This window comes from Acartia tonsa, chromosome 7 (assembly GCF_053477335.1).
Source record: "Acartia tonsa isolate MP-2025a chromosome 7, ASM5347733v1, whole genome shotgun sequence".
In the NCBI taxonomy this organism is placed as follows: Eukaryota; Metazoa; Arthropoda; class Copepoda; order Calanoida; family Acartiidae; genus Acartia; species Acartia tonsa.
Genome location: NC_137266.1, coordinates 46,529,335 through 46,554,528, shown reverse-complemented (window position 1 = coordinate 46,554,528; position 25,194 = coordinate 46,529,335). Strand labels below are relative to the sequence as shown.

General features: G+C 30.7%; 1 protein-coding gene across 1 annotated transcript; it reads right to left on the bottom strand.

Annotated features, from left to right (window-relative positions):
• Window positions 1-8,204: 8,204 nt before the first annotated feature.
• LOC145324578 (opioid-binding protein/cell adhesion molecule homolog) lies at window positions 8,205-24,942 on the bottom strand. Its single transcript, XM_080167161.1, has 16 exons — window positions 24,832-24,942; window positions 19,605-19,702; window positions 18,971-19,101; window positions 17,892-18,039; window positions 17,122-17,214; window positions 15,972-16,065; window positions 15,390-15,437; window positions 14,940-15,000; window positions 14,402-14,467; window positions 14,143-14,168; window positions 13,746-13,823; window positions 12,458-12,591; window positions 12,072-12,157; window positions 11,628-11,694; window positions 10,298-10,368; window positions 8,205-9,493 (listed from the first exon to the last, which is right to left on the bottom strand). Exons 1-16 carry the CDS (start codon window positions 24,875-24,877, stop codon window positions 9,361-9,363), a joined length of 1,380 nt encoding a protein of 459 aa, XP_080023287.1. The 5' UTR covers window positions 24,878-24,942; the 3' UTR covers window positions 8,205-9,360.
• Between the last annotated feature and the right edge of the window lie 252 nt (window positions 24,943-25,194).

The window sequence follows — 25,194 nt, the reverse complement described above, 5'->3', positions numbered from 1 at the left end:
CTTAATGCTATAATTATTAATCGATGCTTGATAAAATGACTTGTTCACTCATTTCTTAATAATGCACAATTTTTTTGTGGAGCTTCCCTTTACATCTAAGATAGGTAAAAAGTTCGACACCAAACTAATAGCTTCGCCCCTAGCATATAGATTTCAAAACTTAGCAGAATACAAATTGATACCATGATCTATGAACCTGAACCTTTAATTGCATAGGAGGGAGGAAAAGTTAATTATTAGATAATTATATGTTAGTTTAAAAACTTTGGGCACTTTTTGTAAATTTTGATAGGTTATTTTGTCTATCATCATCAGCGTCCATTGTCTTATCCCTTAACATACCTGAAAATTAACGAAAAAGGTAAATACAATGTCTTGACAAATAAATGAAAATTTTTAATAAATGATTAAATACCTGTTTTTATGATAGAAACAATAATTATACAGTAAAATAAATAAAAGTTAAAGGAAAAAGTAAATAAACAAAAATAACTTTTTTAATGTCCGCAATTACGTTTGTCCGTCTGTCTATTACGGACAGCTCTTATTGTTAGTTTAAGTATATTAGAATTGTCCTATTAACTTCAAACTTTACATGAACATTTCTATAGCAGTTTAAAAAGCGTAGGAACTTCAAATGCATTACTAGAAAATCTGTTTGTCTTTTTATACACTTAGTTTTATTTATTATTTAATCGTTCTATTCACTTTTTGCATATCGATTCCCAGGACAATTATGCATATGTTTTTATGTCTTACTTTTTCTTTATTCCTGGCAATAAACCTATCTTACCAAGGGCATGAATATCTATTCAGCGATTTAAATATTTTTCTCGTATTCATTCGAATCCAGTGGATAAGAACCGGTTCTCATCCATACGAAAAAACTATGTCTAGCATCGTATTATATCCAGTTTTCTACGAATATAGAAATGTACAAATATAAGATTAAAACCTGTTTTTTTAGCCGGTGCCTCCGGCACCTCGGGGCCAAAAAAACTAGTTTTAATCTTATAATTGTACACTCTATATCCGCGGAAAGCCGTTTATAATACGATACGAGAAATAACTATTCCAGTATGGCTTCGAAATCGATTAATATCCGGTGGATTAAAACCTGTTCTCGGTCATACTGAAAAATCTTGATAGCATCATATTACAGACAATTTTCCAAGAATATTAAAATAAAATTTATAAAACTAATATCAGTTTTGTTAGACTGGACCTTTGTTCCCACGGGCCTAACAAAACTGGTTTTATTTATAACGAAATGGAACAAAATCTTGGATTCATCCGCCTTATTGATAGCTTCTGCCTTATGTAGATTGTCCAAAACTTTATTGTTTTAGCTGCTGGTAAGCATGATAGAGCGACTAGATAAAGAGTTAAGATTCTAGGGGGCTTTGGGTACTAGACCTCTCCACGTCCCTTGAAACATACTTCGTTTATGATTGCGGTGTAAAGCGTCCATTCACCTATCAGACAACCAACTCTCTGAAATGCACGACCTTTGTCTGAGAATTCTCAACTATGCATGGTAACGAGTTGAGCCCGTTTTGGGCCAAGGCATTCCCCCCCACTCTAACTATTTACATCGCGTAACTGACATATCAGCAGTGGGAACAGTTTTTAACGTCTTTAGTAGTGACGGACCGAGATTCGAACCTACCACCTTCCTGACGACGAGCGGATGCGCTACGGGCTGAGCCACGGTCGCGGGTTAAGTGCGGCTAGATACAACTGCTGACTATAATATTATGATTTCATCAAAACTGTTGAATATTTATTCCCGTTAGCTGACACATATATTTATTGATTGATTTACATTTCTATTATAATTTTTGACAATTATCAATTAACAAGTATATGATTTAACTAAAAGCAAAATAAACTCAATATTTCCAAAATAAATTAGATTATGAATGTCGCGAAAACCAATTGGAAATCTTTGAGGTTTTGTGCTATTTTGTAGGGCATAAGGATAAAGTAGGTAGATTATCAAGGTATTATGATACTGATGGTTTGTACAACCCAATTAACATTCAATAAAAGCTCTCAAATTCCTAGTTATAAAAATTTTCAGGAGTTAAACATAAAAGTAATTGCATGGAAATTTTTTTGGTCCATTAACAGGAGCTACCAATTACCATGCACAGTTATAAATTTCAGACTAATTCACTAAATTAATAAATTGGTTTTCTTGATGGTGTTACTTGTTCTAACGTTGGAATTATATATATAATTAAATATAAATTTAGGCATGTATTTCTTTTAATTAGTTTATATATTTAATTCTGTTAATATCATAAAATAGTCAACAAATTTCTTAAAAGAAATATAAAAGTAGAACAAACCTTAAGTGAATATTTTCCACATTATTGAAAAAGATTTCATTTGTTTTAATGTTTCAGGTATAAGTATTCTAAAAATTATTCAACCTTATTTAGTCGTCATTTGAGGGAATCAACACTAAAGTTGAGAAGCCCATCTTTACATGAAATTCAGTAATTGTTCAGCTAAGATACTTTTCGTTATGTCGTCTTTTGGAGCAAACGGCACCAAAAGTGTCAGATGCCTACTTGGACATCCAAGTTGGGAGAAGGGGAGGTGTTTATACCCCCCCCCCTTTATACTTTAGGCACCCCCATACTTTTGGGAATTACTTTAGAGTACCCCCGCCCAATGAATTTTTAAAACCCCCATTTAACGCCCCCCCCCAAAAAAAAAAAAAAATAGAAAACGATAGTTAAAAGCTTAAACGTCATTGAATGCTTATATACTGTAGCAGCTCAATAGTTTACCCTTTTTTAAAAAAAAAAACAGATAAGAACCAGTTTAACTATACTTTTGTTAGGTATAGAGCATTTTCTCTACAAAAAAATGTATGGAGAAAAACGTTTAAAAAACCAATACCTCTCCCTGATACTCAGAGCTTGTTTTTTTTTACTTTGTAAGTTAAGTTTTGAATTGTCAATAATGTTTTGCACCACGAAGAGACACAAATAATATTGACAGATAAGAACAGTGCACATTCACTTCTGCAAATTTATTACATTTATCAAATTAGCAAAATTGCAAATTATAATAACAGAACAAAATTCCTTGCTCCCTTTTAAATCATCACTCTTAATAGCCGGGTCCCTATCCGGGCCTTACTCAGTCGTAGGAAGGGGGGGGGGGATTGTTAGCTCAGCTCCTATTTGAGCTAGAGGGCTAAATTGTGTTTTCGTGTCTCCTGTTTGACCGGAGTGTTAACATTAATCAATTATCTATTGCATCTTTTACTAAAATTAAGTACTATGCACATTTTGTGGCGTGCACAGGGTTTTTACATGTGGGTGCATGTATTTTAGGAATTGAAAAGGGATGTTAAGAGCCTCCTCTAATTTCTAAGGGGCGTTGACCCTCCTGCACACTCATTATATAAAGATTATCGAGAGACAGAGTGAATACTCACCCCATAAAAATATGGTAGAGAGAGAAGAGAGAAAGAGAGAGAGAGAGAGAGAGAGAGAGAGAGAGAGAGAGAGAGAGAGAGAGAGAGAGAGAGAGAGAGAGAGAGAGAGAAGAGAGAGAGAGAGAGAGAGAGAGAGAGAGAGAGAGAGAGAGAGAGAGAGAAAAAGAAAGTTTAACTATATAGATAATTGGAAGATAGAAAAAATATAGAAATACAGTTAGATAGAGATTGAAAAAATTATAGGAAGGAAAAGAGTTGAAGAATATGAGATTGAAAAAGGAAGAGATTGAAAAAATGAAAACGAGAAAAGGTTTTAATAAGAAATGTAGCCAGGTATTAACATTGAATATAGTTAAAATTTGAAAGATATACCTAGGTAGAAAGATTTTATCCATCTAATATATCTTATCTATCTATCTTTCTCAATATTACAATCTAACAATCTGTTATCTATCTATCTATCTTTCTCAATATTACAATCTAACAATCTGTTATCTATCTATCTATCTATCTATCTTACTATCTACTTTTTCTTTGACTGTCTCGTTTTAATCGTTGATCGAGGGGAGACTTTGTGTAAAATTGAATTTTCAACTCAAATCATTGAAAAATATTGTTTTTCTTTATGACAGCCATTTGGGGAAAATGGCGATTACTATTAAAAACAATTAAATCTATAAGTAGCGCAACAAAATTTTTCTAAGTTGCAAAAATTATTTTCGATTAAAACAAAAAGTTAACTTACAATTATTTCATTAGAAAAAAATTAATATTTCTATAATATTCAGTAAATGTAATAATTAATGAACATACGATGTATGCAGTATTTATAAAGTGTGTGGATGTGTGTCTGTTTAAAGAAGTGTTTGTATGTTCTCTGTAAAGATACTCTGCACCCCTTGCATCTAGGGGCTTTGTATTTGTAGGAATAGACAAGGTCAGGCAATTAGCCCAAAAACATCTCAAAAATTACGGGATGTATGTGAATATTTTCTAAAATAGAGAACCCAATCGTTTCTGTAATTATAAAAATCTTAAAAAAATAAAGATTAACAAAGTTACGACTGCTTATTTATGTAGTTATGTCAATGACAAAAGCAACTAAAATTTTGAAACCCTAGGTTTTCTAAACTCTTTATCTGTCCTGTTTTATTATTCATATTACTTGTACCTGTTGTATATTCTATGATTGTTAAGGTGAGGTTAGTTTTGTAAAGGTGTCTTTGATCCCTCCCACAAGCAGACAATTATGCTATAGACTAACCAGACTGCTTCTTATCCTTAAATAAACGTATCAGGATCTGTGTTTGTGTTTCTGTACCGAAGGAAATAGCTAACCACTGAACCAAAATGGTTCTCAATTGCAGGGTAGCTTATCAGAAGTCCGCGAAGGTTTTTAACTATTTTGGAGAGAGTACCTCCGATTATTTTCCTTAATAAAATTTATAACCCTTTTATATATTACATTCTAATTAAACTATACTATCAATTTACATAAAACAAACCCATTGAATAGATGACTTTTATCTGAATGTTCAAATATCTAGTCAATTTCAGTGAAGTTCGTAGTATGTAATATAAAGATCAGTCTAAACACTTTAAAAATATATAATCCATAACACTTTTGTATTTAACAAACAACAGTTTGTTAACAATATAATTGTTAAATTTTCTAATTTCTTATATCATTCCTTTATTAGGTTTAGAATCATCCTATCAAATCTAAATCTTTTAAGATGGAAAGCGTAGCAACTTTAGCTAGATGTGTTAAATAATCTTTTTGCCCCAAAGGTTTTTTTAAAAATATGATTTTCATGCCGATTGGACAAAAACATGTTTTTAAACCACATAAAGCTTTCGACGCCTCTTATTTTTGGCATTAGAAATAGACTAAGACAAACACAGAATTATTAAACTATACTTTAGCCCATAGAATTGTGATTTAAAATGAAAGTGAGTTATCTTTAGACATTTCACACACACAAGGTTTAAGGATTAAAATCAGAAAAAGAGGGATGGTTAAAGTAGCAAATTAATTACGAGACGGACATTTCGAATTGTAGAGTAGCTTCTCTAATAAAAACAAAAAAGAAACTATTTAGTTAGCTTAAGTACTTGATGGCCCTGTAATTTACAAGATTTTTTTGGAGTCACATAAATACTTCCAGCAATATAGACTACCAGATAGAAATTTGTCTCTTGAAAATCTTGTAACGTTGTCAATATACTTACATAGCCAGACAATCATCCTGCTATTTTTATATTCTTTATATTTCCTTAAATTCTGAAATAAGTCTTTCAGTATCAACTTGTTAATCCAGAAAATTAACATAAAAAAATTCTAAATCCGAAATCCTTTGATTGGTAGCTGAGTTTCATTTTAGGTTTAGCTTAGTTGGAATATTTTAATTCTATGAAATACAGTCATAATAATAAATTGAATAAATTAATATAAAATAAAATATTTAAAAACCAACTACAAAATAAACATAAAAAATAAATGAGCAGCTAAATCAGTACAAAAATAAGAAGCTTTTAACAATAAATGTATGAGAATAGATGTATAATGCAGACAACTACCTGTCCCAAGTGGTGGAGACAATGTAGGTCTGTTAGAAAATTAATTTCTGTTTTTTTTGTAGGAATTCGGATGTATTTACATTTCAAAGACCCAATTCAAAATCACGACAGGGTCACCGCCCTGTGGGCAGAGTTACACATAGCATATGTCCCCTCCATTCTTTTATCTTGCAGTCTAGGTAAAAAGAATACTTTAAACAGAGTTTAAGGTCATACAGACAGGAATACATAGCGAGTTATAGAGTAGATTTGGTTTCTAACAGTTTAACATTTTATAGTTTAAGACAGAAACAAATACAAATCATTAAAAATAAAATCGTCCTAAAAGCTGCTAATGTGTAGACGAACGGTCAGCATTATTTTTAAGTTTTTTTCATTTGGGAAGGAGGGGGGTATTGCACTCCAAAACTTTTGATTGCACACCAACAGAATGTTGTATAATTTGTATTAAGAGTAGGGGTAAAATCTAAAATTTTTGGGGTATTAACTACTGAGGTGAATTCTTAAAAAACTTTTGCCCCACTAAAATCAGTAAGGCAAACTAAAAATTCAGAGAGGATAATTTTGCCTTACTAAAATTTTAGTGGGGCAAAAGTTTTTTAAAGAATTCACCTCTGTTGTTTAACCACACCCCTTTGGATGTCCTAACATGTAACTACTAAACTATTTAACTGTATTGTATCCCCAATCCCTGGTGTCGACGCCATTATATTTAGAACATAGGGAGATTATTCATGAAAATAGTAATTGCCAATTTTAGTGTTTATACAAACTCTCTAAAAAAAAATTATTCGAATCTCTCGAAAATTAAACTAAAGATATTGTTTTCCAGTATTGCTTCGAAACCGATTAATATCCATTAGATTAAAACCAGGTTCACAGCCATAATGTTTCAAGCTTTGTATTACAAACAATTTTCCACAAATATTGAAATAAAAATTGTAAAATTTATACCAGTTTTAATAACTAGGGCCTTCGACCCCGCGGGAAAAACAAAACTAGTTTTAACCAAATATTTTTTTTTTATTGTCAATATGCGATAAATAACTATTCTTCTTCTATATTGCTAAAATTTAAAGCGCATAAAATTGAAAGTAGAATTTGTGGAAATCGCCCAATGTCATTTACAGGTTGGACATTAATTAAATTACAGTTAATAGGTTGCTTGCCCAAATGCCTAGATTCTAAGAGTTACAGGAATACTATTAAATAATAAGATAAAAACGCCAAATAAAGGATTTAAATCAGAAATTTTAAAAAGTCCATCTTGCTAAATTAGGGTTTCAGCTGTTTTGAAAATCCACCGCCAATTTACATGTCATTTTAAAGCACAAAATTCTCTTTCTCTACGAATTACGAACAGGGAGGTATTTTCCGGTTTTTTGTCCTGTTATTTAACAATACAAGACTGTAGTTAGCATATTACATTAGAATAACGTTATTTCGATAATATGTCAACTTATGTCACTATAAATGTCACTTCTATAGCAAAAGTCGATGATAGGTTAGTTATGCCCACACCCTTAATTTTTTCAGGAGATGTACATTGTACACCCCCCCCCCCTTCTGTAAGCCTCTGCTTCCAAATGCATAATTTTGTTACAAAGAAATTTTTTTAACGATTTGTTCCCTTTTCAAAACACTAATTTTCTTCCTCATAACTATTTTAATATTGCTATTGATTATTCTAAATTATGTTAAATTTTCTTATTCAATTTGCTAAACCGAAGAAAAGCAGAATTTTTATATTAAAATGTTAAACATCAACACAAAATGACGTGTATTGAATGTAGCTTTTGGCAGATTTTTAGGAAATGAAAACATGAAAAATGAAAAAAATTTGTCTATATTTACTCAATCAATTTATCAATAATGGTTAGTTTTATTCGCTTTTATGATTATATTTAGCATGCAATTTCCTCTATTATCACTGTAAAACACTTTTTGGTTTCATTGTTGCCCTCCTTATGAAACTACTATGCTTGTCTTATTAACAAAAACATAGTTTTATTTTATATTTTGATAATAACATATAGATAATATTTAGATATTTTAGTTTTACAACTATATCTACAAAAACATTATAATATGTATTTATAGTAATAAATAATTACAATGACTTTATAAGAAAAACAAATCTATTATTAATACATTAATTAAGGCAAAATAGTTGTTCTATACATTGATAATTTACTAATTAAAATACTTAAAACCATATTTTATAGTAATGCAGCTGCTCTATAAATAAGGATTACTGACTGTCTAATCATTAATCCATTAAAAATACAGTATCTACTCAGTCTGGGCATATGCAATTGATATATACATTAGTGGCTGCGTACCAAGCATTTAGGGAAGGGAGATCAGTACAATAGCCAAAACTTATCCAAAGAGTTGAATTTAAAACTGATATAGCTTAAAACCACCCAAGGACCTGTATGAAACTTTCCCAAAGTCCTAAAAGGAAGAAGTAAATCGGTTCAGTGGTTAGTAAGATCTTAGAGTTCTTAGAGAGGAAAAGTTGATTTTTCTAGTTATTCAAAGATAACGTTGCTATGCTGCTACTTATGGAATCATAGTCCTTTATTATTTTTGAGCATTCCAAAATCCAAAATATTTTTTTAAAGAAATTTTAATTAAAGGATCTAATTTTAAACATTTAAGTTTGATCTTCCTATTTAGTTCTAACATTTATTCCATTGCTTAATCAAAACAATTATTCTAAAATATAATTTAAAAACAGGAGAGACAAAGATTTAAAAGTTCCGTACAAAAATACATGTATTCAAAATTTTCATTAAGAATTTCGATAATAGACTAAAGCCTGCAACGGACCTGTATGCCACTATTCTTAAATATCAAAGCTATCAATTAAGAAGTTTAAGTGATCGTATCTAACAAGCACACACAATCTTTGAACAATTTTTTCTATAACATGTTTCAAATCTTTGTCTGTTCTGTTGTTTTGTTACTAGCGGCTACGCCCCTAGAGGCCTCTAGGAGCAAACAACGAGCTGGGTTATGAAGGGGGAGTCGACCCCTGGCCATTTTAAATATTAGTTTGAGAAAAAGTACAACATTTGTTTGAAGCGTATTTTTTTCATAGGGGCAATTTCTCTTTTTATGGGGGGGGGGGTTAGGGTGGCGATACCCTCCCCCAAATTAGTTATAAACCTTCTCTGGACATAAAAGAAGCTTCACTCCTAATGAGCGGTTTGCGAGTTCCTCCGTTACAGACAAAAATCTTACTACCATATATAATAGGATGATGCTATTATTTACTTTTTATATTTTTCAAAATTAAAAGCATTAAATATTTTATATTAAAGAAATATCTGATTTAAAATACACGTATAAGATATGATGAAGATATAAATGTAAAGGTTTGATAAAAGTCTCCAGTAGTGGAGGTATGCAGAGCTGGAGCCAGAAAATATCACTTGGTGGAGATCATACCTGCAAGGAAAAAAATTGTATCAGTTCATTTGATTATCAAAATCTAATTTTTATTGGTGGAAAAGTTTAGACACTGCTATTTTATGCCAATCAATTAGGGTACAATATTAACCAGCAAAAAATTGAGCTAACGAATAAAAGAATGTGTTTATCGACGTTGGAAGCCAATGCCATTGATAGTAAATTGTACCTCCCTCCTCGCTTTTGACACAATATTATTTTACTATTTAAATTTTTCTACGTTGTAAAGTGATCTTCTATCGCTTGTGAGTGTCAAAAAAGCCTAATCGATCCACAAACCAATGGAGGTTTTTTTTTAGGTTCAACAGTGTTGTATAATCCTTCGACATTTAAAATAGCGGTTTTTCTGTCAAACACTTTACTAAAGACAAACTAACAAAAATTGCACTGATTTGTATTCATACACAAAATTGAATGTTTCATTTTTTAAAAGCGAAGCTTTTTGTTATTACGGTCTGTTCGCACGTACTTACTTAACGTGTAGCTCTTTGCCTTAATTTTTGCATATAAGAATTGTCCTAGCTAATTCAAAACTTTGCATGATGATTCAAGTAAACAACCTAATAACTCTAAAAAAAATTACCATAAAGTCCATTTAAACTTTTTTACAACAGTTTTTGTATTATGTAATTATTTAATTCATCTGAAACATAGATTCCTAGAACAACAAGGAACACATTTTTAGGCTAAGCATTTCTATAATACATTGAGGCGTTTCATTTACAAACTACACCTAAACCTACATCCAGATTAGCTTCGCTTTCTAAATCTTAAACCACCTACCGTGGGGTAGAGAACATAAAAGGGGGAGAGGGAAGAGACCATCCTTCTGTATTCAGGGCTTGTACCATAACCTAAAAAAAGTTTGGATAACATATTTATGTGGTTCGGAATTTTTTATTCTCCTTAATTTCTTGTAGCTTTACCAAAAATCTCTTTATGCGTAAAAAAATTCTTTAAACTTTTTTGCTTTAGACAGACATACAATAGACCAGATGCCAGACATCATTAAATCAAATTAAATTTTATTAAATAATTTTCCATTATGAATTAATAAAACCTTATATCACAAACAAAATATAAAATGATGAAATAAAACCCTTTTTAAAAAAATAGATATATCTTGAATAAATAAAGGTAAATTAAGATTTGTGTATAAACTAGAAAAATAGTTATATTTCCAAAAGTTAAGTATGGCTTCTCTTAAAAGTAGAACCAATATGTCTTACAATTTAAATAATATTTTGTTTAAAACTGTACAACGTTTTCTTTCTAATGATCAAAATATATTACATATATTTCACCCTCCAACGAATGTAAGAATTGTTAATTCTTAGTGTCTCCCTTTCCTTAATAATGGCTCATTGATCAGGATTTACTTAATTTACATATCACATAATGGGGTAGGGATAGGTATACAGGAGAATATTATATCGTAGACATGTTTTTCTTATATAGTCATGAAACCGTATGTCCTAAAGTAAAAGATTCTTGTAAACACATTAATAGTGTCTGACTGATTATGACGTAACAAAAAAATTAGCCAATGAGAGGCCACTATAAATTTTACCATTGGTCAATAACGGCCTCTCATTGGCTAATTTTTTTTTGTTACGTCATAATCAGTCAGACACTATTACTGTGTTCATTCTTGTGATAAAATCTTTTGTTGAAAAAAATATTTTTCAAATCTTTTTTTCAATACTTATCTAGATTATTCTGGATACTGCTCCCATAGCCAATAGGGATAGGTTAGAGAGGTGGGGAAAAATAAACATAAAATCACCCAAAGACATTTATAAAGCTTTAAGCAATTGGGATTAAGGATCGACACTTCCTCCAACTGGGATAAAAACACCCCATAGCTCAAAAAGTTCAAAACTTTAAAAACAACTTTTTAGCGGATTAGGGGGTGGAGGGGGGTGGGGGGTCACTGGTAAAGTAGGAGCACAGAAAACCTTAACCCTACATTTTTTGTTTTGAAGAGCTGAAATCCAGAAAAACTTCACCTCTCCACATTTTAAATTTTAAAAAAATAATGAGAGGGGAGCTGGGGCGAGGGGATGTGCTCGATAGGCGCTATAAGTAAAAGCACCAATTTATTAAAGTTTACCTCGTATTGTGACTCAGGAGTGAGAGCAAAGAATGTAAAGTTCCAGGTGTAGTGGATCATGTATTTACTAAAATAAAGTTCATTCTCAATAGTGAAGCTACTCTAACATTATCTTTGTTTGTTAGTCAGTACATAAGTCAGTCAAAAATTAGTTTGTTTTTCATATCTAAGTGAGACTTATATCTTTATTTTCCACTAGCGGCTACGTTTCTAGAGGCCTCAAGGGTCACTTGACTAGGGGGTAGTTATATTCGATAACCATTTTTTTTATTTTAGATTTAAAAAGAAAAAGTATAACATTCCCAGGACCTATGATAAGCAACCCGTAAAGGAGAACCATATTGGTTCAACGGTTAGTGAGATCCTTCGGTTCAAACAGACAGACGGACAGACAAACGGACAGTTTCATTATAACTATAACAGTTGTGGAAATGAAAACTTTACCTTTGTCCAAAATATTTTCTTTTATTTTCCACTGTGGAAATATAATTGGTCCAACTTGATTGCTCCACAATATTCTGCAAATCATGCTGAAAATAATAATTTTAGGTCTAAAAGTATAAAAACGAATAAATTGCAAGTATGAGAAGTCTAAGCCTAAGTAACACATGGTTGGATAACTAAATTCTAAGTAGGTTTTAACTTTCTTAGCAATTTACAATGTCATCATTCAAATATTACAAAAAGTAATGGGAAAGGGAAACCATTTTAGAATGTAAATAAATAATTTTTTATCTGAAATTTCAGTTATTTATATTTGCAAAATCATCCCTATGTTAAATCAAAAATGTAAAATGATTTTCTTTTGGGCAAATGATCCAATAATGTACCTGTATTCTGACAGGTCTGAAGAGTATCCTGTATTCAGAAATGACCAGTAAGCTCACAGTCTCCCACTTTAGGGTGTACTCTGTGCTTCGTGAAGATTCTTGCTCACTCAAAATTATTGGTCTTAGTGGCACCCCTGAAATTAAAATTTAATATTTTTTAATCAAATTTTTCCAAATGTGTCTTTCAAGTTGTGTATCCTTATATAAAAGTAATTAAATCTGTGTCTGTCTCTTGACAGTTTAGCTTCTCATAGGTCATTATTTTAGAGGAGCGTACCTCCACACTCCAAAATCTTCCCTTGCAAAAAAAGCTTAACTTCCAAAAAATAATAAAGTTGAAACTAGAAGGGACGACTTCCACCCCCTTTCCCCCACACTTCTTGTCCACCTAGAGGCCCTTAGGGGCGCAGCTGCTTGTTTTATATAAAGTAGGTCAATGACTGACTACCTATCTAGATTAAGCAAATATCTTGAAATCTTGTAACTTCTCAACCTATTAAACTGGGCCTTTCAGAAAAGATCTATATTAGTCATACTATGGGTAAAGAACTAGATAAGATACAATGCAATATTCTTTTAAGAGTCTTTTTAAAAAGCTAATTTGGCTTAGACAATATTATTAGAATTTAATGAGCATTTATTTGTTTTGTATTGAGTTTCACTAATGCAAAGAAAAATTCTAACTTCTTACAATTGAAATACATCGATCAATATATATCTGAACCTTTTGTATTTCCCTTCTTCTGATAAAATATAATAAAGATACATAAAAATCTGTTTGAATTTAGTTTTGTTTGAAGTTTGAAATTGTCCAGATAGAAATGGTTATGTTATGTTTATTGTTTATACATGAGATACAATATTGTTATACTATATAGTACCAGAGTACTGCAATAGTATAAGATCCTATTTATTCCAAGAATATAACCATTGATATAAAATTTAAATCAGGTCTAAAACCATGTTTAACTGTTTTAAAGCTTAACCTCTAACACAAGTTCTGTCAGTACCACTTAAGGTTACCATAAGTAGTGTTTTTACTCCTGCTATGTCAAGTAATATAAAAAGTTAGTTAAATGGAATGCAATGACTAAAAAACATACATTCTTATTATAAAATATCTAAGACAAAAGACATGTAATCAAAGTGATGATTGTCTAGTTAAGATGTTAGTGCCTTGGGATCTATGACAAAGTTCTGGCTCTACTACATTGTTATTTACCATCCCAAATGGAAAAAATATGAAATGAAGAAACTTGTTCTAAAATTCAGAGAACATTTTTTTTACCTGAAATCTGAATGTATCCTTTCTCCTTGCCCAAACTATTCTCAGCCACACATGAATAATTACCAAGATCAGCAACTCCTAAATTCATATTTACTAAATAGTCCATTTGAAGTGTTAATAAACCCATGATATACAAAAGATAGAAAGCATGTAAAATATAAAAAAGATATGAATCTATAAATAAGACAATGTACATTAAAAAGGTGTATATATTTAATATTATTTGAAAGCACTATTTATGCTTATAATATTTCAAGCGGTAAAATATCTCTTAAAAAGTTAGGTATTACAATAGCATAGAATCTAAAAATTTATATCAATAATGAGCTATCACTCAATAATTCATTTCCTCAGAATGTAAATATCCGCTATGTAATTAATTAAAAAGTTAACTTACCAAGATGATCTATCTTCAAGGTATGCCTAAAAATTAAGGTATTTATAAATTCTTTTGACAATAAGAGCACAGTAGTCAATGACTAAAATAGTATTTATTAGAGAAAATTTACTGCTGCTTTGTCAAAAGAGATTCAAAAGCTATGGTAAATTTGGGTTGATTGCAATTGAAATTGTTGAAACTAATATTCATATATCAAAAATAAAAATTGACAGACTGACCGCCCATCATGAGTTGTTTGTAAAATAAATAACATTACCTATTTCTGCTGGATTCAAATTTCTTATTTGGCCCAGGATCCAAAATTAGGGAATCTTTATACCACCTAAACGTATTTGAGTTTTTGATGCTGTTTAAAATAATCAAAATTCCTTAATAGTTGGGTGCAATTTAGGAAGCATAACAACTCTATAATCGTTACAAGAAAGTCCGTACGTTCATTTAAAAATTTTGATTTAACATTTTTGGCAAAAATTTTTATATAAATTCATTATCATATTCATTTGATTTTTAAATTAATGATTCCTAGGTTGTCAAGGTACAATATTAGAAGAGAGGCATCTCTATAATTGAATCTTAATAACTAAAGTATGTCTGTATTCTGTATTTATTTAACTTTGCAATAAATTTATGTACAATTCTGTTCTGACACTCTACACGAGTTTTTGTTTGTTTTTCCTTTATTCTCATTTTGGAGCTTTGCTTTTAAGGATGTCATCCTTGTTCTTTTTTTAAAATTTCCGTTAAGGAACACTAAATTCGTGTATAGAGTAGTTATCAATTTATAAAATATTTACCTAACAACTGGTTTTGGTTCAGCATGTACTGTACAATATATTTCAGCTTGGATATCCTCCTGTGCATCAACACATTCTTGTTTTAGCAGGATTTACATAAAAGAGTATCTATCTATTATTAAGCTAAATATTTTTTCAAGACTATGAACCTTTCTCTTTCCCTATCCATCTAGCTTTCACTCTTCTTTCTATCTCCTTCAATGGTACTACTATATCGCTCTTTTATTTTCATCATAGAAAACTATTTTTTGCAAAATGAAATAGCCTAAAACCGTTAAACAAATATTCAAATTATAAAAATACAAATGCCTAAAACCATCCCAGGACCTAAGTGAAGATTTCCTAAATAGGCAAACTACTTCAGTTCTGTACTTTGTGAGATCTTAAACTTCAGACAAAAAAATAATTGAATATTGTCCACAGAAACGTAAAAACAAGAATATTTGTCCTTGAGTGCATCTGGTGATATGTGTCGTTCAATTATTATTTCTGGCTCATCTAACAAATAAAACAATAATTAATTATGATATTATTAATTATAGATATAAAAATCTAGGATAGATTGATAGTTTAATTGAAGATAAAATAATCTTGTGTCTTATTTGCTAATTCATTAAAACTTATGCTTAATTCCTGAAAGTAAAATAATAGAGAGAGCATGAGCTATATGTAACTCTGATCATAGGGCGGGGTCTCTGTCCCTATTTTGTATTAGGTTTTTGAAACTAGCCAAAAAGCGTAGCATTTATAAATAAAGTAAATACAAAAGAACATAAAGCAATATGCTAGCAGAACAAAAGGGTCTCCATCACTTGTTCAGGTAGAAGTATGGATTTTACATCTATACTTATACATTTATTATCAATTCTTAATCCATTATCAATTCATAAATATGCATTGTGTCAAAGTGTCTAGCTACAATATAAATCGAATGAACTAAGACTGCAATTATATCAGCAATTTAATGATTTACAGACCAATAAACGTACGAACATATCTCACTATAAAGTATTAATGCTGTCAAAAACTTACAAAGCACGCTGACAGATATTTGAGCAGTAGCCGCAGGACCAACTCCATTGGTTGCTGTACACTGATAGTTTCCTCCGTGATGACGGGTTATATTCTGTCAAATGCCTTTTTTAGATCAAAAGATAATATGAAACTCACTTTTTTTTAATAATGAATGAGGAAACTATAAAGAAAAATCTAGTGATATATTAAGTTATTGTAATGTTTTAAATTGTAGAGTAAGCCTTTCAAGAGTGATAGTTGAATTATATTTATAAACTAAAGCATATTTCTTTAGATCTAAAAGGTTTGCCTTTAGTAAAAGAGTCTCGCCTATACGAATTGAACCATCTGAAATAAAGATAAATCAATTACACGTTTATGATTCTAATGATAAAGTTTAATATCTGTTCAATGTTTGTTTAATGATAGATGTCTCTTGTGTAAGTAGTGTAAGTTCAATGGGTCAGGACCATATTAGAAACATATTTCCCTCAAAATACTGATGTGATGTATTTATCTTTGGTAGCTTATAATTATTTGAAGGGAAAGGGGGATGGAAGCCTTAATGCTATTGTTCCCTCCATCCTGGTGGATTTTTAATACCAGTCCTAGGATGTTTTAACTTTACACAGCCCTTTCAGATATTTAACTTTTTTGATTAACAATTTATTTTAAATGAGTCAATTATTGCATTATGCTTTACAGAGAAGCTTCGTTTCTGAATCATTCTCGTTTCTAAACATTATTTTACGAACTAACGTATGCAGAAATATATTATAAAATATGTACACACCTGGTACATGGATTCCTTTCACATGACGACCCTAGAAAAAAAATATAATTTCAGATAATTCAAGTTTTTTCTTTGCTACATAAAGATAAAATGAATAATTTGTGATTGTATATGTATACTGATTAACACATCAAATCTATTCTTGGTTTGAAATAGTACTTTTGTTTTAAGTTGATAATGTTTTAGCTTCATAGCTTGTATTTGTGAAATTGGACGTTAAATCGATCTAAATATAAAATTACATTAGCTCCTTTTACATATATACTTTGTTTTAAATCTAACATGACACTTTTAATTGAAAATAGGCTATTTCCAATAGATAACTGACATAATTAGTTTAAGTTATATGGTAGCTTTAATTCCAAATCTACTTACAATTCTGGTCCACGTGATATCAGGTTTAGGATTTCCAGTAGACAAACATTCCAATGTTTTGGAGGATCCCTTTCTTACAACGTATTTTCCATCCTAGATAAATTAAACTTTTGGAGTTTACCTTTTATTTTTATTATAATTGTATGATCTTACTACTTATGCAATTTTTATCTATCTATCCATCTATTTTCTATCTATCCAATTATCCATCTGTCTATCTATCTATCTATCTATCTGTCTATCTATCTATCTATCTATCTGTCTATCTATCTATCTATCTATCTATCTATCTATCTATCTATCTATCTATCTATCTATCTATCTATCTATCTATCTATCTATCTATCTATATATCTATCTATCTATCTATCTATCTATCTATCTATCTATCTATCTATCTATCTATCTATCTATCTATCTATCTATCTATCTATCTATCTATCTATCTATCTATCTATCTATCTATCTATCTATCTATCTATCTATCTATCTATCTATCTATCTATCTATCTATATATCTATCTATCTATATATCTATCTATCTATCTATCTATCTATCTATCTATCTATCTATATATATATCTATCTATCTATCTATCTATCTATCTATCTATCTATCTATCTATCTATCTATCTATCTATCTATCTATCTATCTATCTATCTATCTATCTATCTATCTATCTATCTATCTATCTATCTATCTATCTATCTATCTAATTATCTATATATCTATATATCTATCTACCTATCCAACTATCTATCTATCTACCTTAGGATGAGGAGTAACCGTAGGTGGAATGAGGATATTGAGAGTAGATATTTGTTTGATTGGGTTGGTGTAAGTTTCCACCTCGCACACATACTCTCCTTCGTCCCTGTGCTCCACATCGTGCAGGGTAAGGTTGTAGCCGGACAAACTGTAAGCATATGGGTTAGTGTGTAGAGTAGAAGCGCTATTAAAATGGATATAGAAATACGAGGATATTGTGAATAAAACAAACGTTGTCGCAAATATAGGTATTAAAAGAGGAATTTTTATCGTAAATTTAGGTTTCTTATTTAGTTCTCAGATATTGATCAAAACATTTCCTCAATGGTCAGGGGAAGAATGGGATGAAGTTAAAGGGGGGGGGGGGATCTTTGTATTAGCCAGCTAGAAGAAATATTTTATCAGGGTTTGCGAGACTCTTTCACATTATACTCATATTCTATATCCATTGCTATTAAAAAACTAAGAAAAACATATTTTAGATCTATTGTATACATAAATTTTATAATCAAGCTAAAAATATAAAATGGAATAAATGTAAGCATTGTAAATTCTGTTGCATAAAAAGAACAGAAAAGTGTTATACATAAAGACAATTGCTCTAAAATGTTCCCGTAATAGGAAGAATAAAAATGGAAAATATTACTTTAGTGAAATTGGTTTTAATTTTAGCAGGTACTACCATTCAAATACTTATGGTTCATTTACTCTAAGATACCTTTGTAACAAATGTATACACATTGACACAATATTATACGTGGATATTATGACAGGGCAAAGTTGTCGTCAATTTAGATTGCTAACATGGACATCACTTTTTGGTCAGTTCGATCATCTAGTAAGAATAAAGAAAAGAATAAGGTAAAGGGGGTGGGTAGGGGAGGGATCGTTATTTTAGCCAGCTACACGTTTTAGTTCATAAAAATATGGTTTAAATCTAAGTTATGATAAATCTACCCTGTAAGCAAAGTCAATCCGCGTGAGGTGAATTTGTAGGCTTAAGAATTAAGTACAGACAAACGGACAAATCAAAGGTCCTAATTATAGAGTAGCTTAGCGTCTTATAACAATAATCAAACCTGAATCGTTTATCCTTTCTGATAATGGTAGACCCTGCGCTGATGATTCTGTTTTCTTTCTTCCAGATGAGGGTACTCGAACCCATGTTACCAACATCACAGTAAAAACTCACATCCTTCCCTATTTCAGCCTAAATTAAGAACTTAATTTGTGAGTGAAGAAAGTCGCTCAAAAAATTATCATGTGACGTCATAAGAATAAGGGATTATCCAACTCCTTTTAAGGGGTTTTCTTGTCAACTCTTCCTCTCCTCATCCCTCATGTTTATGACGTTAGAATTTTTTTTGTACGACTTTCTTCGCTCACCTTAATTCAGATATTTTTTAGCCAAATAATACTTTAGCCCTCTACAAGTTTCACTTGATAATCACATGATAATCTTTTGTAAGATCCAATTAAAAATAAATCCATTTTGAAATGCAATATATTTGTTAAATATTAAAATGTAAAAAAATAGCTTACTTAATAAAAGGTACGTTGTTATGGGTGTATGGACATAACAAATCATTTAATCGGACCTAATTTTTTTCTAGTTGCAATATATCATGGAAGGGTTAAAGCTCAAAGAGTCATATTGGTCTAGCGGTTGACGAGATCTTTTTAAACAGATAGACAGACGTTATATTTCTATACCTTTCTCTCCTCTGGTGTAGAAATGAAGTATGGTTCCGTAATATCATCTATAGTGTATTGAAATCTGTCGTTCCCACTTCGACGGCGTTTGGATAATCCTAAAATATAAAAATGCTTTAAGAAAATATAGATATAATTATCAAGATTTAAAAATATAAATATAGTACGTAAATAGGTATAATATAATTAGGTTAAACATTTAGAAAAATGTTATGTATCAATGATTATAAGTCATACAATCAAAAGTTTTTTTAAAATTACAAAATAGCACGGCAATTTGATTTCACATTAACACTATCTTATCTCTGTTGCAAGCGTTTTTTAATGTGTTTCCTCTCTAATAGTGTTTATTCAAGAATATCTTTTATGTAATAATGAGTCTTAATTCTGAAAGCTCGAGGAAGAAGGATGGGTAAAAAAACAACCACACACCCTCCTCCCTCAATGGACACGATTACATTGAAAGTTTTTAAATATGACCATTTTGGCGAGCAAAGGACAGCATCATTGTTGGGCCATCCAGTTTCAGTGAAAAAATATTTCTATAATTATTTAGACTTTAACAAAGCATTAGAGATGATAAAAAGTATTAATATTAAAATATAATGTAAAAGTACAATGGTTTGATCCTGGAATGATCCTGCACGACTTGATCCTTCAGATTTTTTAGGTAACTCATTATAAAATTAGATACAAAATCATTTACAAGCCTTGATTAAATGGAAGTTATTTTCCTTGTTATGCCCTGACCAAATTCTAAAGTATGTACTATACATATGGCTACATTAAAATAAAGTGTATATACTATTTACAAAAAGAAACAGGGTAAAATTGTGCTTTTAAAAGCAGCTAAAATTTGAAAAGTCTAAGGCTAATTAAGATTTTTAGAAAAACTTAGTTTTAATGATATTTAGTAAATCGACTTAGGGCAAGACATTTGACATAATCACTGTATTCTTTAATTGGAATTGACAAAGCCCAAATTGTGTTAAAATTGTGTCAAAATATAATCCCTGCGGCGTAATAAAAAAGGAGGGATTATCCATCGTTTTTTTAGGAGAATTCTTTCCCACTTCTCCTCTCATCTCCCTCATTTTAATGCGTCACTTGGATTATTTTTGACACAATTTTAACACAATTTTGGCTTTGTCATTGGAATTGAATGCTAAAAAACGATTATATGTATATTGAAATTCTTAATATTTACTTATTTCATTCTGAAAAAATACAAAATTAAAGGACTGATAAACTAACGGAATGATGAACTAACACAATAACCTTGCCTCAATATACTCTCAAAAATAGCACAAATTATTTAGATTGGCATTTGGGTAGAGAATGACTGGCTTATTAAATATCTCTGATAATTTGAACCTAAAATTTTGTAATTATTTTCATTGCTCCTTTTGTACATAATTGCCCCTGTTGTATTGCGGGATAGCTCAGAAAGATTTGATTTAAACTATAATGGGACCAATATCAGAAAATATTTTCTCAATATCCATTTTCTCCAGAAATACATTATTTTGCCAGTGAAAAAAAACTGTTTGACCCCATCAAACAATTATTTTCATTTTTTTTCTTAATAGAGGGTTCCGTAGAGTAAGAACTTCTATTTGACAAAAAACAAGTTTTAGGTAGCGCAGCTAATCTATAATTAAGGTTTCTTGTAAAACAATTATGATCAGTCTGTCTTTCCGAAACGGATATCTCTTATAATTATATTAGGCATTATAGACAACGTAGCAGCTCTATAATCTTTGCTAGAAAGTCTGTGTGTCTATTTAGAAAATGCTTATTTTTAACTTTTCACAGCAGTTTATTGTGAAAATTCGGCTTCTTAATTTTAGTTTGTCCTAATGTCTGATTTGAAAGCTTAACTTTATGAATGTTATCCTCCTTGATGAATTACTTAAGGAGACAGATACTATCAACTTTTTTATCAGATTATATCTGAATATTAATAGTTATTTCTCACATCATATTATAAACAGCTTTCCGCGGATATAGAATGTACAATTATAAGATTAGATCCAGTTTTTTTTTAGCCCCGACGCTAAACATAGTTTTTTTCGTATTGATGAGAACCGGTTCTTATCCACCGGATTTGAATGAATATGAGAAAAGTGTGTTATATTCTATTTTTATTTTCAAAATACTTTTACTTTTCCTGGCTATTTGAAAGTAAAATAAAAGGTATAGGGTAGGCGTATTACCCTTGGGAATACAACATATCAACTATGTATAAAACATTGTGTTTAACATCAATATCAAGGCACTAGGGATGCTTTATCTGGGTAAAACTATTTCGTCAAAAAAAAATTTAAAAAAGTAATCATTGATAAGACAAAAATTAATTGCATGCAAGATTATACATTTTACAAAAGTATAAAAATTTAGGGAGGGGACGTTTGGATGTTTATTACAATAGTCTCTAAAGTTTGGCTTAAGTTAAATGTCCACATATTTCAACCACTAATTGTAATCTACAGAAGTGGTAATTTTGTGCAACATCAATGGGAATGTAAAACAATTGATCAGTGTCTTGTCCTTTTAGATCTCTCATAAAAACTTGTTACATTTAGCTGAGGTAAAGGTTGAAGAAAAAATACTTTATGAAATAGATAATCAAAATTGTTTATGCTTTTATATTAATTTGAATTATTGAAATTTAGTTTTTCATCACACATACATCCAACTACTCTAGTATGTAAAAATAAATTTCTTGGGAACCCTTTTTATTCTGGTAGAATATAAAACATACGAAACTAATAGACTTACACTCTTTTACAGCCTTACATTTTAAATTAAATACCGTTTGAACTACATTTGAGTTAAATACTACTTATATCTTTTTTTTGTACAAGGATATTTAAAAAGCTTTTAAATAATAAAATTATTGTTAAAGTTTTTAGCAAAATTTAAAATCTATTTTTGAAAATAAAAATGAAAGCAATATATTTTTAACAATAAACATATGTACATTTATTAACCCCTTACGGTCGGGCCCCTTACCACACCTTAATCAGTCGGGGGGGGGGGGGCGTTCAACGCCCCCCCCATGTTATCTCAGTTCCCATTAAAGCTAGAGGGCTAAAAAGTCCCCTGTGTTATGATGAATTTCCGACCTTAAGTAAGTCAAGATAAATTTTCGCTTCCTTCACCCTTTTATTTAACAACCTTTGTTTTTAGGTCCTTTTTTACTTAAAAATTTCAAACGGCTGTAATTTTTTTTTATTTTTGAGGCTAGAATAAAATTTTTTTTGCAGAAAATGTTAATCTTTATGTAAATTTTATATTTCAAATATCAAAATATAAATTTCAGCGGCCGCAGCTGTACTTGGCAGCTGCCAGCCGCCGCAGTCGGCGGTCGGCGGGTAAACGGCGGCGGATCTTTATGAAATTTTAATACGTTATGTAGACATGTAAGAAAAGCTTAAGTTTAAAATTTGAAGTCTCTAAGTAAAAAATTACAGCAACAGGAGCCATTTAAAGATTTCTGGAGACCTGGAGGATCAGGACCTGCAGGATCATACCTGGAACCTGAAATTGACTTGAACACCTGTATTTAATATGAGGATGTACTACTAGAGGATATTTTAGTATTTTGGTAAGATAAAATGCTTTTTTTAAGCCAAAAAAATATTTTTGCTCTTTACCTGGATGACCCTGCCAGGTTTGCTGGCATCCTGTGCCCGCCAGGATGGAGATATTCAAAAAATTCCAACTCTCGGTTATGTGTCATACCCAAACTTAAAAAGTCACGCAGTTTGGGCTCTTTATCTTTCACACACAGAAAATGAGATAGAAAAAACCGGATGGGGGAGCGTTCAACGCCCCCCCCCCCCCGACCTTTAAGGGTTAATGGTTATACAGTTGGTATATCTAAGATATACAGTAGCTGTTCAACTAAAAATATTTCAAAACGTATTTTAATAAAGTTGTTTGGCTATAATAGTTATTTATCGCATCGTATAATAGGCAGCATTCCGCGGATAAAAAAAAAAAAAATAAGAGATCAATTCCAGTTTAATGGTCATGAGGAGCCGACCCCCAGAAAAACTAAACTGGCATTAATTGTATGATTTGTATTTTATTATTCGTAAAAAATTATTTTAAATGATCCGATACATGATTTTTCAGTGTGGATGAAAATCGGTTCTAAGCCGGTGGATATTAGTCGGTTTCAAAGCCATTCTGGAAACTATGATTTCAGTTTTTTTTGTCGACGAGGATATTGGATTTAGGGGCTGCTATTCAGCCAATTAATTCCATTTGTTTGAGCAAAGTTGGAGTAAAACTTGGTTTCTGGTGTAACTGAAAGGGAAGTGGGTAAAAAGGGGAGAAAAAGGAAAGGGGGATATTGAGAAATTTATACTTAGAATTGTTTGTCAGAATCACATTCCCTTTTCACTGACTGGATTAAAGTTGTGTTAAATGTTTTCTAGAAAAATGGATGAAGTTTTGATGTAAATGATCAAGTTGTCAGCTTATAACACAAAGCATTCAATATTTCAATAGATGCAGCATAAAGGTTCTAAATAAAAGACTTTGAATTGAAAACTTTTGAAATTTATTATCTTTCATATGTATTTGTATAGAAGGGGATAGTAAGAAAAACTTAGAAATTCATGAATAGCACTGTTATAAAAGTAGTTTCATTCAGGGAGAGAGGGGACAAGTGGTTGGTCATCAAGTTGAGTGTCCACCAAACGTTGCATCTACTAGGTAAAATCTACAGATGTGATAATTTTGTGTATCATCATTGGTGATGTACATTAATATATCGGCCATTGTCTTATCCCTTTAGATCCCTGAGTTCCATTATTTAATATGATGTTATCATAATAATGAAGAAACCATTATTATTATTACAAATTATTAATTGTATTACAAGGTAATAAGATTGAAAGCGTGTTGAAGCTATTGGCTGTTATTAAAATACCCAATTGAAAGTAGGCACAGGGTACCTCGGGGTGGGGTACATATAGTTATCTTACCTCTTTCCCCTCTATTGTTTTACTCTTAAATCGGAAAAAGCCCAAAAGGGGTTAAAATTGTGTCAAAAATGATAAATAAAAGAGGGAGAAGAGAGGAGAAGTGGGAAAGAAAACCTCAAAAAAGAGATGGATAATTCCTCATTTTTATTACGCCACATGGATCATTATTGACACAATTTTAACACAATTTGGGCTTTGTCTTAACTCGTAACACTCAGCCCACTTACCTGAATATATTTGACAAAGAAGCAGTAGAAGATAAACAAGTTTCATGGCTGCTAATAAAGGTAACCGTCCATTTCAATTCACAAGAATAATATTATTCAATTCTTTTTAACAATACTTTTCACTTGTTATGGTTACAAATTTTTTTTATCAAAAATAACTCCACAATTTTCTTAGCATATCTGAAATGTGAAAAATGATTTATATAAAATCCTAAATACTAAAATAACAGGATGTCTGTATATGTATATATGTTCTTTAAGATCTTGTGAATTGATTGCCGGGGAGGTTTTACATTGGTCTTAGGAAGGAAAGTAAAATCGTAAACCAGACACTGTTTTAAAGTTTTCTACAGATCGTCAAAC

Bases quoted from the DNA above. Each gene is read 5' to 3' on its own strand.
- LOC145324578 (XM_080167161.1), bottom strand. From the start codon at position 24,877: ATGAAACTTGTTTATCTTCTACTGCTTCTTTGTCAAATATATTCAG. The intron at 12,158-12,457 runs GTACATTATTGG...TATTATTTTCAG, and splicing joins TCAGACCTGTCAGAATACAG to CATGATTTGCAGAATATTGT. The intron at 11,695-12,071 runs GTAAAGTTTTCA...ACTTTATTTTAG, and splicing joins AGAAAATATTTTGGACAAAG to TAAATACATGATCCACTACA.